The sequence below is a fragment of the Nuphar pumila genome, chromosome 6, assembly GCF_984573655.1.
Source record: "Nuphar pumila chromosome 6, dmNupPumi1.hap1.1, whole genome shotgun sequence".
NCBI lineage: Eukaryota > Viridiplantae > Streptophyta > Magnoliopsida > Nymphaeales > Nymphaeaceae > Nuphar > Nuphar pumila.
The window spans coordinates 32,963,617-32,980,053 of NC_143254.1; the positions used below are offsets into that span (position 1 = coordinate 32,963,617).

Consider the following 16,437-nt stretch of genomic DNA (forward strand, 5'->3'; position numbering starts at 1 on the left):
TCATGAAAATAATGAAAGTCGTCATCAACATGCTTGCCAATGGCAGATAGCTCATCATGTGTTTTTAAACGCAGCGACATTCAGCGAGCAAAAGACTACCCTCGCTAAATGGACTTACTTTGGCCAATGCCAATACACTTTATGTGTCTCTCTTGGAGATTACATTTGGATAGGAAACATTGTGTCGTTTCTTTATTTCATGGAGAATCTTTCTCCCTTTCGATGTTGCCAACGGTTATCTTTTGATCTTTGCATAGCTATTTAGGAACAGGATCATAACGCCACATGTGGTCATCTAGCTTAGGTAAGTTGCTGTTGATCTTATCGACAGCATTTGGCTTATCGTGAATAAGGTGGACATCCAGCTTAACATTAGGCTTACATCCAATGATTTGGATATGGACATATGGCTGGATTTGGATCTGATAATACATGTCATCTAAGAAGTTGCACGCTAAAGCCTTCCGGAATACCGCATTGAGGCAGTCACCAATAATATTGAGAGAGGGGGCATCCTTGATGCAACCCTCCCTTCATATGGAAATATTCTCCCCTAGCACCATCAGGTAGGGGTGTCAGCGGGTCGGGTTTACCCATACCCTACCCGAACCAAACCCTATAAGATTCGGGTATGGTGATAAATAATAAGACCCGATTAAGACCCATGTCCGAACCCAAAGGTCCAATTAATACATGGACGCGGGTATAGTTTGTGAAATTTTATACCAGACCGGACCCTAGTAAGACCAGGAATTTTTCAATGTAAAAATGATAAAAAAAATATGGTTTTAACGGGTATGGTCCGAGTCTGGTTCATGTAGTTCTTATCGGGAGTGGGTATGGTTTTTCTTATAGATGACCCGATTAGAGTCGGGTTTGAACCTTATGCCATACCCAAAAATTGGGTCCATGTCTGGTTCCACCAAACCTGACCCATTGACACCCTTACCATCAGGGGCTCCACTTGTCTGGCAGCAGAGCAGTTAGTGCACGTCACCTTGTGTTGGGACGTTGCAAGTTCGAATCCCAATGGTACACTTGTATAACTGGTAGGGGTCTGCCAAACCCCATCTTTCTCTGTCGAAAAAAATACTCTGTTGGTATGCTTACCAATGGGCCACCATACTTTTTTTTAAATATATACTTTTTCATCTCATAAAACTCCAATCAAATCGGTTGATAAATCTCAATCCAACTCTGAATCTGAATGAACTTTATCATACTATACCGAATAAGACCTGAATAAATATTGGGATGCATATTTTCCAACTAAACAGATTCAGGTCACTCGAATATCTGTCCAAATCCATACCATTGACATCCCTAATTTCACTCCATCAAAAGCAAGGTTCGAGTTTTTTAAGGCTCTGTTTGGGAGACTTGATCAATTGGAAGTGCATTGCCGTTTCCCCAACAACCCTTATTGTTTGGGAGCAATGTGTTGTGGTTTCCTTGACACAGTCAGTTGTTGGGAGCAAAGGTGTTCCTAATGCACTGCATTGAGGATAGAATTGACAACTCCAAGACTACATCTTAACATCATTCACAAGAGGATGCTTTTGGCAACTCCGCCTACCACGGCAACACCATATTTTGGTAACACCACAATTTTGACAAACCTATATTTTGCAAACTCCTCGCAAAATCCTGATTAATTAATAAAATCATAAATTGCCATTAATCAACAAATCATAACTACATGTGAATAACTATATTCAATTAAACTTTAAAACATACAAATAAATTTCTCCTAGAAAATATGAATCAATAAAATTCTTATCTAACTTGCGTTTATTGAATCCTTTAATTTTATTAAACAACAAAATTGTAAATAATTTTAAATTCACATTATTGAATTTATTAACTTAAACTTACTTTATTAAAAGTCGGATATACATGAAATATTTTCAATGTTATGCATCTTTGTTTTATTTCTGAAATTTATAATTTATTATTATTTTTTATGAATAAATTATAAAGAACATCGAACTTTTAATATACCATAAAATAATAATTTAATAGATTTTGTTATTACATTTCTATCGCTTCATCATTAACGATCCCCAATTAATTCTCCCCCCCCCCCACCCCATTAATAATCAGCCAATCGTCCTTAATGGTCCCTCTTAATAGCCAATCTAATTTTCTCTCTCACCCCTCATCATTAATGATCAGCCAATTATCCTTAATAGACCCCTTTAATAGCCAATCTAATTCTCTGTCTTTCTCCCCTCGTCATTAACCAAACAACAGGAATGAGTGGTGAGAAACCAACTCTAATTTGCAAATGCAAATGAGTCATTTTCTCATTTACTGAGAATTAGAATCATAAGGGGCATCTTATGATTAGCGTTCCCATTCATTTGGTTCCAAATCAAATTTAATTTAGAGTCATGAGTGGTCTAGCAAATCAAACTTACCGGTGGTACCAATCTCCGGAAGTAGGTTAGGTTTGTATTTACTACAGGACATGATGAGAGAGAGGGGTAGGTTTGTATTTACAACAGGACATGATGAGAAAGGGAGAGAGAGGGGTAGGTTTGTATTTACAACAGGACATGATGAGAAAGAGAGAGAGGTTCTGGTTTGTAAGAATTCTTGTCTGCTTATATGGTATTAGATTGTATTTAACCTAATTGTTTAAGTACATTACCATATTCTTTTTTAAGGGACTAGGTACATTGCTTGCTTCTCTTTCACTAATTAGATGCGTTTTTATTTTACAAACAATTTTAAGTTTAAAGTGTAATAAAAAAATAACAGGTTTTCGAGCGGCCAAGTCACAAGTTGGAAACCAAACGATTTTTAATTGTTGAGTGATTAATTAGGTGGCCCGGCCAACCATGCCGACAATTATGACATGAACTGAATTCTTCTTCTTCCATGACATGAACTATCAACGTAATTAGGTGCAACCTTTTATATAAAGGTTAGCAATCATCTTCCGAAGCAGCCCCCCCCATGAGGGCAGTTAGCTACATCTCATGTTCGGGGGGTCCCAAAGAACACCACGTATGTAAGCATGTGCGTCTCGTATCCCCATGTTTGTCAGCATTAATTAGCGTTGGAGTTTGATGTGATTGCAAAGACTTAGTACCCTCTCCTCCATTGGTGCCAAAAAAAATGACAATTCTAGAAAATGAGTGGTTGTAAAGACTTAAGTGCCCCGAAGATGATTATTTAAGACTCAGTCTCTGCACTGCAGGATTATCCGAGAAAGAAATCTCTCATGGAGGAGGCCATGAACATCAACCCTCTCACACTCTCTCTCCCTTCTCTTTCTGCTTCTCTGCACATTCAGAAGAAGATCTTACATTGCTCCATCAAGCACCGACTGACCTGCACATTGACTGTTGTGTAGCCTGATTCAGAGTTTTTACCCTTACAGGAAGAGAGTTTGGGGGCTCCTCCCAGCGTGGGAGGCATCATTCAACTAAATGAGTTATAGATCCTGATTCAGAGTTTTTACCCTTACAGGAGAGGGGTTTGGGGGTTCCTCCCAGCGTGGGTAGCATCATTCAACTTGAAGAGTTGTAGAGTCTGATTCAGAGTTTTTACCCTTACAGAAGAGGGGTCTGAGAGCTCCTCCCAGCGTGGGTAGCATTATTCAACTTGATGAGTTGTGGAGCTTGATTTAGAGTTTTTGCCCTTATAGGAGGAGGAGGGTTTGGGGGCTCCTCCCAGCGTGGATAGCATCGTTCAACTTGATTCATTGTGGAGCCTGATTCAGAGTTTTTGCCCTTACAAGAGGGGGGTTTGGGTGCTCCTCCCAACGTAGGTAGCATCGTTCAACTTGATTCGTTGTGGAGCCTGATTTAGAGTTTTTGCCCTTACAGGAGGGGGGTCCGGGGGCTCCCCCCCGGCACGGGTCCCGGGTCCCGGGTATCGTGGTCAAAAAATGCACAGGGTGTCGTGGTGAGAAAGACATATGTTTGTTCCAAGCAAGGTTGGAAGAAATCAATGGAAAATCCAATAAGGAGCATGCTAGAATCAAGATGTGGATGTCAAGCGAGAATGGTGTTGTGCAACTTAAATAACATAGAATAATAGGGGTCTGGTTTTTAGTTAAAATGGGAAATTAAATGACAATAGAAATCGCTGAAAACTTACAGGAATAAACTAGACTCAATAACGAAGACACCACTTTTTACGGATTTGAAATATGATCTCCGGTTAGGGATATATGGCCCTGACAAGTTGGTCCTAATTCGGGTAGCGATTTACAGCGATTTGCTTACTGAATAACACTACAAATCGCTATAGTGATTTGCGGAAGACACTACAAATCGCTATAATGAGATCCAACAACACTATAAATCGTTGCGGAGCTCATTGGAGACCCAAAAACACTATAAATTGCTATAGTGATTTGCGGAAGACACTACAAATCGTTGTTGAAAAGCCGGATAACACTATAAATCGTTGTGGGGCTCATTGGAGACCCGAAAATACTACAAATCATTGTAGGAAAGCTCGATAATACTACAAATTGCTGATGAAAGGCCCCAAAAAAATTTGGTCTGGAGGGCGCTGCCCCCCGAGCCCCCCGCCAGGGGTGGCCCTCCCTGGACCCTCGCCCGCTGACCGTGCAGCGGGATCCGCGCCGAGGGGGAGCCCCCGGACCCCCCTCCTATAAGGGCAAAAACACTAAATCAGGCTCCACAACTCATCAAGTTGAATGATGTTACCCACGCTGGGAGAAGCCCCCAAACCCCCTCCTGTAAGGGCAAAAACTATGAATCAGGCTCCACAACTCATCAAGTTGAACGATGCTACAGTCAGTGTGCAGGTTAGTTGGTGTTTGATGGAGCAATGTAGGATCGTCTGTTGGATGTGCACAGAAGTAGAGAGAGAAGGGAGAGAGAGTGAGAGGGTTGATGTTCATGGCCTTCTTCAGGGAGAACTCTTTGCCTCCCTTGATTTCTTCTCTAGAGAGAGAGAAGGTTTTACAGTGTTTTACGGAGAAGAAAGAAGAAGAAGATGACGATGAAAAGTTTAAACGGACATTTTTGATGGGTCAGGTTTGTTTCATCGGATGACGATCGGATCGCTGGCTCACCATCGTTTCGCCGAATCACCATCGGCGAAACGATTAAGGTTCGTTTCGTTGTGTAGACTTTAAAGAGTCAACATCATCCTCGACTTTCTGGATGGAGGACATGTTTGTCCATTTTTTGAACTGTTTGTTTTTTCTTTTTTGAATGAAGGGCATTTTTATCATTTTCTCAAACCATCGCTTTATGAAAAGAATAGCAAGAAAGGATACTTAAGTCTTTGCAACCACACCAGACTCCAATGCTAAGTGATGTCAACATACACGGGAATACGAGCCCCATGTGCTTGTATACATGGTGCTTATTCAGACCCCCGAACACAGACGTGGGATTCAGTGAATCATCGGGGGAGAACATACACCACCTTCTCATCATCTTCCCCTCCACAGTTTCAACCTTAGACGTGTAAAAAAACAAAAGTTAAAAAAATAGAGGCAACCATAGTGATGCTTCCTTCACCTGGATTAAGCAATTTGGCCGGCATGATCGATCTCTCCAAGAGGTTACAACAGCTTAACCATCAACTATCCATCACCATTCTCTTAACCTGCTCACCCTTCTCTCCCTCTGATGGCATTCCCGCCGTTGATCGCACTGCTGCACCGGGCCTCAATTTCGTTGAGATTCCTTACGTTGATGCACCGAACAGCCCGATGCCATTGAAGCTCGAAGAACTAATCACCAGCTTTGTAGACAGACACAATCTCGTTGTTGCCAACGCGCTAGACTCCATCTCCTCCTCCACAGTTGTCTCTGCCTTGGTCGTCGACATGTTCTGGACCAATATGATAGACGTCGGCAACGAGCTGGGCGTCCCGGCTTATGTCTACTTCTCCAACAGTGCTGCCGAGTTGGGCATGTTGATGTACCTCAACACCTTGGACCACAAATATGAGGAGGAGTTCAGGGAGTACAAGGAAAGAATTGAGGTGTCAGACATGTCTAACGTGGTGCCACCACTGGACCTGACCACTCCCCTTCAGGACAAGAAACGACCAACCTACACTTGGTTCCATAACAGCTCTCGCCAGTATCCCAAGGCCAAGGGTATCCTGGTCAACACTTTTGATGACTTGGAGCCCAGAGCCTTGGAAGCCTTGACCCAGGGTCTATACCTGCCAGGTCAACCAAGCCCGCTGGTGTACCTTATCGGACCCTTGATCGGGCTTGACAAGCAGTCAGATATCGCTGGCCACCTCTGCATCAAGTGGCTCGATGCACAGCCCGAATCGTCGGTCATCTACCTATGCTTCGGCAACATGGGAGCGTTTCCCGAAGCAGGTTATATGCCCCCCCCCCCAAGACGGTCGTTAGCTATATCTCATAGTCGGGGGTCCCAATGAGCATCACGTATGTAAGCACGTGTCGCTCGTATCCCCATGTTTGTCAGCATCAATTAGCGTCGGAGTCTGATGCGGTTGCAAAGACTTAAGTACCCTTTCCTCCATGGGTGCCATAAAAACGATGATTCTAGAAAAGGAGCAGTTGCAAAGACTTAAGTACCCCAAAGATGGTTATTTAAGACTCAGTCCCTGCACTGCAGGATTATCCGAGAAAGGAATTCCCCTTGAAAAAGGCAATGAATATCAACACTCTCTCTCTCCCTTCTATTTTTGCTTCTGTGCACATCCAGCAGACGATCCTACACTGCTTCATCAAGCACCAACTGACTTGTGCACTGACTGTAGCATGGTTCAACTTGATGAGTTGTAGAGCCTGATTCAGAGTTTTTGCCCCTACAGGAGGGGGTCTCGGGGCTCCCCCCAGTGCAGGTTTTGTTGACCGGTCAGCGAGCGGGCGGTCCAAGGGGGGCACCCCTCACTACAAGAAAAATGTTAATTAGCGACAGAAATTTGCGACGGATTTTTTCCGTCGCAAATTAGCGACGGATTAGCTAGAGAAAACTTTCTTTATGAATCTGTCGCTAAGTAGCAACGGATTAGCGATGAAAGTTTTCTCTAGCTAATCCGTCGCTAATTAGCGACGGATTAACGACAACAATTGTTTCGTCGCTAATTCTCAATACAAGAAAAACATTTTAGTGAGGGATTTAGCGAGAGAATTTTTCTGTCGCTAATTAGCGACGGATTAGCGATAGAAAAATTCCCTCGCTAAATCCCTCACTAATTTTCGATTTAAACCGAGCGCGAAATTTTCCCTCTCTCCCCGTTTAAAATTTAAATCGATCGCGCTTGATTTAAACCGACTTCTTCAGAGGACGGCGACGTCGGAGAGCGCGTTGGAGAGTGGAGGACGGCGACGCCGGAGGATGGTCGGCGATCGCTGGAGGACGTCGGCGCCGGTTCACGGAGGACGACGACGCCGGTTCACGAAGGACGGCGACGCTGGTTCACGGAGGATGACGGCGACGCCGGTTCACGGAAGATGACGGTGCCGGTTCATGGAAGACGGCGACGCCGGAGAGCACCGGTTCACGGAGGACGGTGACGCCGGAGGACGGTCGGCGATCGCTGGAGGACGTTGGCGCCGGTTCACGGAGGACGACGATGTCAGTTCACGGAGGACGACGACGTCAGTTCACGGAGGACGGCGACGCTGGTTCACGGAAGATGACGGCGACGCTGGTTCACGAAAGATGACGGCGTCGGTTCATAAAGGACGGCGCCAAAGAGCATCGGTTCACGGAGGACGGCGACGCCGGTTCACGGAGGACGACGACATCGGATCACGGAGGACGGCGATGCCGGAGAGCACCGGTTCACGGAGGATGATACAAGTCCGGTGATGAGGCAGAGCGATCATTCTGTGCAATGCCTGTCGGGTGCGTTATAAGTCTGGCTTATTGCTGCCAGAATACCGCCCGACAGGGATCATTTTTTTTTATTTTATTTTTTTAAATTTAGCGACGGATAATGTCTGTCGCTAATCTGTCGCAAATTAGCGACGGAATTAATGACAGATAAATTTTTCTGCTAATTAGCGAGCAAAAATTCGTGATAGCCTCTATCCATCGCTAATCCGTCGCTAAACAGTTTAGCGACGGCTTAGCGACAAATTAACGATGGATATAAGCCGTCACTAATCCACGATTTTCTTGTAGTGCCTGGCGAGGGATTTTTGGGGGGCAGCGCCCCCAGATTTTTTTGGGCCTTGTATAAATTCTTTCTTTTCTTTCCTTCTTGTAACTGTTGAAAAAGATCAATAAAGTGTTTTATTTGATCGTGACGCTCATATGTTTCCTTCGGTTGTTTTTTGCTCAAGGTTTTTGTAACACCCTTTCCCGCGATTTTCTGTTTTTTTTTTCTTGCTACATGGTTTTTGTAAATCGCTACTCGATTTAGCGATTTTTTATTTTTGTTTTCTACATGATTTTTGTATATCGCTACTCGATTTAGCGATTTGCCATTTTTTTTGCTACACAATTTTCGTAAATCGCTACTCGATATAGCGATTTTCATAAATCGCATAGCGATTTGTCATTTATTTTTATTTTTTTTTCGCTATGCGATTTTTATAAATCGCTACTCAATTTTGCGATTTGCCATTTTTTTTGCGCTACATGATTTTCGTAAATCGCAATGCCGAACACTGCCCCCTTGAGCACGATCTTCGTCGTGATCAGATTGTAGTTGTCAGCCATCCCGATGGCAGTCTTGAGGTTCGTGATGGGGAAGCCGGAGAGGAACATGCCATTCTCGACGCCCGTGTTGAGCAACGTTAAGGTGGCTTGGAAGGCATAGCTCTGATCGGAAGTATTGTCGACGTAGGGGGTAGACTGGTTGTACTTTGAAAGACTTTGTTGTAGGTGTACTGGAGGAAGATTTTGTTATAAGTGTCCCTTGAAGGCATAGGAGGGGGCGCCGCAGTCGGTTGCCCGTTGGACTAGGGCAGCATTCCGGTTACTGCTAGCAGAAAGAGGATGACGATCACCATCGGATCGCCAGCTCTTTGCCTCCCTTATTTTTTTCTCTAAAACGAGAGAGAGAGAGAGTTTTACAATGTTTCATGGAGAAGGAAGAAGAAGAAAAAGATGATGACGAAAAGTTCAAATAGAAAAGAAAGAGAGCGCTTCAGGTTCATTTTGTTGTTTAGACTTTGAAGAGTCAACATCATCCTCGACTTTCTGGATGGATGACATTTTTGTCCTTTTTTTGAACCGTTGTTTTCCTTTTTTTGAATGAAGGACATTTTTGTCATTTTCTTGAACCGTCGTTTCATGGCAAGAATAGTAAGAAAGGGTACTTAAGTCTTTGCAACCGCACCGGACTCCGATGCTATGTGATGCCGACACACACGGAAATAGGAGCCCCATGTGCTTACATACATGGTGCTCATTCGGACCCCCGAACACGCATTATGGCATTCAGTGCATCTTCCGGAGATAACACACACCACCTTCTCAGTGTTTTCGGTCGAGCAGACACGAGAGATCGCTCATAGTCTCGAGCTGGGGCAGTATAGGTTCTTGTGGTTGGTCAAGGTCCGGTGGAAACCAAGCAAAGTGGATCCGGAAGAAGTGCTGCCGGATGGGTTCGTGGACCAGACAAAAGACATGGGTTTGGTCTGGACAACATGGGCCCCTCAGATGGCTATTCTCTCGCACCGGGCGGTCTGCGGGTTTGTGTCGCATTGCGGTGGAGCTCGGCCCTCGAGAGCATGTGGTTTGGGGTTCCCACCATAGGTTGGCAGCTCTACGCAGAGCAGCGACAGAATGCATTCGTTCTATCGAAGGAGTTGGGGTCGAGCTTGCGTGTGAAGAAGGGAAGAGGACGAGGATCACGAGTTGGTGAATGCGGAAGAGCTAGTGAAAGCCATCAGGAATTTAATGGAAGGTGAGGAAGGGAAGAGGTTGAGGGAGAAGCGGAAGACAATGAAGGAGCTGGCAAGGAAAGTTGTTAAGGAAGGTGGATCTTAACATGCTAATTTGGCATTGCTGGTGGACCAATGGTTCACTAAGAGCTAAGTGTTTTGCTAAGCAATATACTCTCCGGTCCTTTTCCTTTTTTCTTTTTTTTTTCTGAGTTAATTGTTTGTTTTTCTTTTTCTCTCATTTTTCTTGTCCCATTTGTGGTGTTCACAAAGTTGCTGAGAAACATGATCCAGATTGGAGTGATGGCATTACTGGGAGTTTCAGATCTTTTAATAAAAGTAGTGAATGTCATTCTCACTAAACTTGTTGTCTCAAAAGACTTTGTTTGGGAGCATACAGTTGTTGAAAATTTGAAACTTCTTTGCATTAATTGGTTGGACCGAAACTTAGAGGCATACAATAATGGCACTTTCTTAAAACAGACAATGCTCCATTGGGGTTGAACTTAGGTGCAGAAGGGTTGAAGACATTGCTTTTGAAATACAACCAGGCCCGCACCTTGTCTGCAAAAGTAATCACTGTTGACACTAGTCACCATGACACAATTACCCATACTAGTTTTTATATAAAGTAAGTGTGTGTGTGTGAGAGAGAGAGAGAGAGGACAGAACACGACAGGACGAAGAAACTAGCAGATACCTGACAGCTGGGGTTTATATAGATTTCATCAAAAAGGTCTAAAAGACCGTTTGACCGTTTGTATGATTCCATAAAGGTTCATTAAAGTTCAAATGTGCACTATTAAGGCTTAAACAGTCATCCAAAATAGGTTATATGTGCCCACTAACATCCCAATGTCCATCGACATGTTGAGGCTAGCCATTAAGGTGTGTCACTTTTTAATAAGTTCATGAATGACCTTTGACTATCATAATCAGCCATCAAAAAGTTTTAAAAAATAAATGTTTGTTTATGAAAATTTTATGAAGTACAATATTGTCCACAATAAGTGGTAAAAAGAATCATCAAAGTCAAACTAAAACCAAAATCGAGATTAGACCAAACTAAATCAAGCCAACTGAATTTGAATCTAAATTCAAGTCTAAGTTCAAAGTCAAATCCAAATCTAAGTCAAAGCCAATTCAAATCTAAGTCTAAAGCTAAAACCAAATCCAATTTCAAAATCCAAAGTTTAAAGTTTAATTGACAAACTCCTTCACCTTCTAAATACATTATACATGTTTTGAATTTGTGTTTCTAAAAAATGTTCAATGTAAGACTAAACATTTTTCATTAACTAAGTTTTTTCTTTTAAAATAAATTTCTCAAAAACTAGTCAAAGAAAAGATTACAATGACCTTAACTAAAAAGAGTATAATGTTGAGCCAAACATTAACAATCACCGATGTGGGTTTTGTTATCAAGAGCTAGAGATCCATAAAAATTGAGCAAGAATGTTGATAAAGTGGTTGTTATCAAGAGCATGAGAACCATAGTAATTGCATGCATATTCATTCTTATAAGGCTGCTTTGAACAATTGGGTGTTCTTGATTGTGAAGTGGCAGAAAAATTTTATGATTCAATAATAGCAAAACTACTTATTCCTCGAAGCAGGTTATATGTCCCCCCCCCCAAGACACATTGTTTGCTACAGTGTGTGTTCGGGGGTCCGAATGAGTGCCACGTATATAAGCACGTGGGGCTCGTATCCTTGTGTGTATCTGCATCACTTAGCATCAAAGTCTGGTGTGATTGCAAAGACTTAACTACCCTTTCACGCCATTCTCGTCATGAAACAACGGTTTGAAAAAAGGACAAAAATGCCCTCTATCTAGAAAAGCAAAATGACGGTTCAAGAAAAGGAAAAAAATGTCCTCTATCAAGAAAGTCGAGGATGATGTTAACTCTTCAAAGTTCAAACGTTTTGTTTTCGCCCTAAGCAGTAAATTTTTGCATCATCTACTGTAACATGAGCTTCCTTTGACGATGCACCCTTTGTCATCGTCTGCTACCACCAGACCCTCATTTGCCATCATCTGCTTCCACCGAAGCACCTTTTGCCATCGTCTGTTGTCGCTGGATCACCCTTTGTCATCATCTTCTATGGCCAGAGCAACCTTTATCGTCGTCTACTGCCACTAAATCACCATTTGCCGTCGTCTGCTGCCATCATAGCATTCTTTGTCGTGGTCTACGCAGTGGCAGCATTGTTGTCACCATCGGCTACGTCTACCTTCTGGCTGTTTCTTCTTCACTATCGGATCAAAACTCGTATCATTTTGGTGAGTTTTGAGTAACATTTTGTTATGTAAACAAATCGATTTGTAAATCTGAATGTTAAATCTTACAACTGGTTGTACTATTCATGTTAAATAACACCTGCTGAAATAAATCGATTTGTACCTATCCACCTTCTGGCATCGAAAAATAGTTAGCATGAATGTTCTTATGAAGCAACAACAATTTATATGTTTGAAGCAGTAACGATTTAATGAAATTACCATGATATGTACTTAAGTTTGATAAATCGTACAACAATGTTTACGTATGAAGCTCAAACGTTACAACGATATGTACTTATAAAGGATGCAATTTTAACAACGATTTGTAAGTTTGAAGCAGCAATGATTTATACATTTAAAGCAGTAGCGATGTGTATTTATGAAGCTACCTCGATTTGTACTTAAGCTTGTTAAATCTTACAACGATGCTTACTTATGAAGCCAAATATTGTGATAATTTGTAATGTTGGTGATTGTTTAACGAATATGATAATTTGTAATATTATATACTTGGGGGGGGGGGGGAGGGGCAGTTATAACATATAATGTTGTGGTTAAATTTATGTGTTATGCAGGTTAGCAATGTCTAAAGCTCGTCAGACAAGAACTCCCTCACCGTTTGATTTTATGACTATTACTGAAATGATTCGTCAGTCCCATCTATATGAGCGTTATGAAAGGTACCAAAATATAATGAAGATTGAGAATGATAAAGAAATTGACAAAGCATTGGAATTATATTATGGGGAGTATTATCGATCAGATATTGAGGCTGAAGAGCAAAGAAAGCATGGGAAAGAACTAAAGATGAAGAAGAAGAAGGATGCCGAAGAGAAGGAAAAGCAAAGGAAGAAGGAGAAGGAGAATGAAAAGCAAAGAAAGAAAAGGCAAATGAAGAAGGAGGAGAAGGAGAGGGAAAGGCAAAGGAAGAAGGAGGAGGAGAGGGAAAGGCAAAGGAAGAAGGAGGAGGAGAATGAAAAGCAAAGGCAAAGAAAGAAGAAGGAGAGGGAAAGGCAAAGGAAGAAGGAGGAGGAGAATGAAAAGCAAAGGCAAATGAAGGAGGAGAAGCAGAAGAGGGAAAGGCAAAGAAAGAATAAGGAGGAGGAGGAAAGAAGGAAAGGTAATTGAAGAAGGAGGAGAAGGAGGAAGAGAAGGAAAGGAAAATGATAAAGATAAAAGAGGAAAGGCAAAGAAAAAAGCATCAGGATGAGGAAGAAAAGGAAAGGCGAAGGAAGGAGAAGAAGGACAAGGAAAGGAAGGAAAGGGAAAGGAAGGAGAAAGAGGACAAGGAAGAGAAGGAAAGGCAAAGGAAGGAGAAGGAGGACGAGGAATATAAGGAAAGAGAAAGGAAGCAAGAGGAGAAAGAGAAACAAAGGGAAAGGAAAAAGTAGGAAGAGGAAGAGAAGGAAAGGAAAAGGAAAAGCAGGAGGAGGAAGAGAAGGAAAGGAAAAGGAAAAGCAGGAGGAAGAGAAGGAAATGGAAAGGAAGGAAGAAATTGAAAAGCAGAGGAGAGAGCCGACGGAGTGAAGGAAGGAAGAAGAAAGGCAGAGGATGGAGGGAGGGGATGAAGAGGAGAAAAGTGTGACCAAGGTACGTAAATCGATTATGTCTGTCATGATTTACTATGATAGTTATTATCATGTATAGTGATTAATGTGACAGTGATTACTATGTATAGTGGTTATTGTGATAGCGATTACTATGCATAGTGATTATTGTGAATGATTTACTGTTATAGGTATGATTATGTATAGTGATTACTGTGATAACGATTACTATGTATAACTAGTATGCAACAATTATTATTTATAGCGATTGTTGTGTACAGCGATGTGTAGAAGTACAAATGGGATTAGTTTTTATTTGATACGAATAATATGTTATTTTGTGTTAGAGGGAGGTTACAAGAGAAGTAGAGCACCATGTGAAAAGCTCAGAGGGCGGTGTCAGTGGCATGTAGTTCTGTCGTGGTATGGACAGCTGAGTGAATATCAGAAGGATAGATTATGAAATATGCACTTCCACGGCCTTCTGGACCAGCATTCTTTTAAAACGTGCTGGAACACCATAACCCATCTGGTAAATAAGTGAAATAATAAGACAAACACATTCTAGTTTGATTCTTTTGAGATCACCATGACCATAGAAGATGTGCAGATTGCGGGCCTTAAGTGCCATGGAAGTGCTATCCTATTACGAGATTCAAACTATACCGCAAGGGACAAGTGCAAGTCCCTTCTAGGAATGTCGATGGAGGACTGGAGGCAATGTATTTCTGGTGGAAGCAAATCCACATCGATGAAAGTTTATTCTTTTCATAATAAATGGAAATGCTGGTTCGCTACATATGCATCTGAAAGAGCTGACCAAGAGTTGTGCGGCTTTCGTCTTTATTTTTTTGGTCTTACTTTATTTTTTGATTTATCTGGTTCGAGGATGAGCTACCTATGGCTGCAATTTTTGGAAGACTTAGATGAAGTCGACAACTATGCATGGGGTGCTGCTATGCTCACAAACTTATACAGTCAACTTTATCGTGCGAGTAATGGTACAAAAATCGTCGCAGAGTTTTGACCATTTGTCCAGATAATTGCTTATTACATATTTTATAGTTGTAAACTAAGATCGTTGAAGGTTATAGTCTTACTAATATATTGATTTTGTAGGCCTGGTTGTAGGAGCATATTGTCGCCTTGCGTCCTTAGTGTAGCCCTGCGATTTATAGTTTTCCAAAGATCGGCTGGTGGTCTAGAATAAATGTAAAGCAAGATAATGCTAAGTTTATTTTAGATGGTCTGCAATTAAATGAGGTAAATGGTTTAAAATTGTTTACAATCATTTCAGCATTTATCATTCATTAGTATAAATTGTTGAAATGTTTAGCATTCTTAAGTAATCATCGCTACAGGATTTTGTCTTCATTAGAATCGCTCTAATGTTTAATATTCTTAAGTAATGATCATTGCAAGATTTTGCATTCCTTAGTACAAATCGTTATTGCTTTAGCATTTAACTTTCATTAGTGTAAATCGTTGTAATCATTAGCATTCTTAAGTAATGATTGTTGCAGAATTTTGTATTCTTTAGTACAAATCATTCTAATGTTTTAACATTCTTAAGTAATCATCATTGCAGGATTTTGTATTCCTTAGTACAAATCGTTATCACTTTAGCATTTAACTTTCATTAGTGTAAATCATTGTAATCGTTAGCACTCTTAAGTAATGATCATTGCAGGATTTTGTATTCTTTAGTACAAATCATTATCGTAAATCGTTGTAATCGTTAGCTTTCTTAAGTAATGATCGTTGCAGGATTTTTTCTTCGTTAGTATAAAGCGTTTTAACATTTAACATTCATTATTATAAATTATTGTAATGTGTAGCATTCATTAGTGTAAATCATTTTAATACAAAGCTCTCATTAGTAACAGTCGTTGTAATATATTTAGCACTTGTTATTATAAATCATTTTAATATTTAGCATTCATTAGCATGAATAATTATGTCTATACCTAAACCATAATCTTTAATATACAGGTTGTGTGGAGACCGTATGGAAATGGGAAGGACGAGGACCAAGATGTTGTTGCTGAGGCTGTGAGACTATCAGGCTGCGATATTTAGCTGTTTAGCAATTATGAAGTCGAGTTGCAGCATGGTAGTCGAGTTCTCCTACAAGCTAGCTTGAGACAGTCTACCCCAAAAGCAACCTGTGAAAGTGAGAAGGAAAATGAAAAGTGGTGAGGCCAGGAACGTGAATTAGCATAAATGTTTCAGGGAACAATTGGATAGCTGAAACAAATGAGGTATTTGTGCCATAACGTATGATTATAAAGAACGACAATATGACCCCAACTATTTCAAAAAATATTGAAAACCCATGCATCGAAATCTGGAGATTGGGAATAAGCAACGTGAAAATGTTGGAAACCCATGTGTCCCTCCTGTCTCCCATCATGTCGTCTCTCAGCATAGAAAACACGTTCATTGTGTCCCTCTGACTACAACAATGATTCTCTTTGTTGTAGTACACGATGAGGAGCGAACACAACTCACAAAAAAGAAGATAGTTTCCGCCACAAGGTTGGAGATATTGGAGAAAGAGAATTACGGAAGCAGGTGAGAAATTTGGGGAGACAATATAATACACTGGTAGAGATGATGACCAGTGTTTTTAATAAGATCGAGGGAACCAAGAGGCCACTAAGGAAAGAGAGTCCACCAAGAAAAAGAAAGAGACGATTTGTATGTCATAGTCCATCTGACTCGTCAAGTGCCACTGAATAAACATTAAATGATTTTTTATCCTGATATTTATTTGTTATAA

At 41.3% G+C, this 16,437-nt stretch overlaps 1 protein-coding gene across 1 annotated transcript; it reads left to right on the forward strand.

Moving 5' to 3' along the window:
- Nucleotides 1-5,500: 5,500 nt before the first annotated feature.
- On the forward strand, nucleotides 5,501-9,851 carry LOC149834570 (malvidin galactosylase UGT88C3-like). Its single transcript, XM_090009395.1, has 2 exons — nucleotides 5,501-6,335; nucleotides 9,496-9,851. The coding sequence occupies exons 1-2, from the start codon at nucleotides 5,501-5,503 to the stop codon at nucleotides 9,849-9,851; spliced, it is 1,191 nt and encodes a 396-aa protein (XP_089865521.1).
- Nucleotides 9,852-16,437: the final 6,586 nt, after the last annotated feature.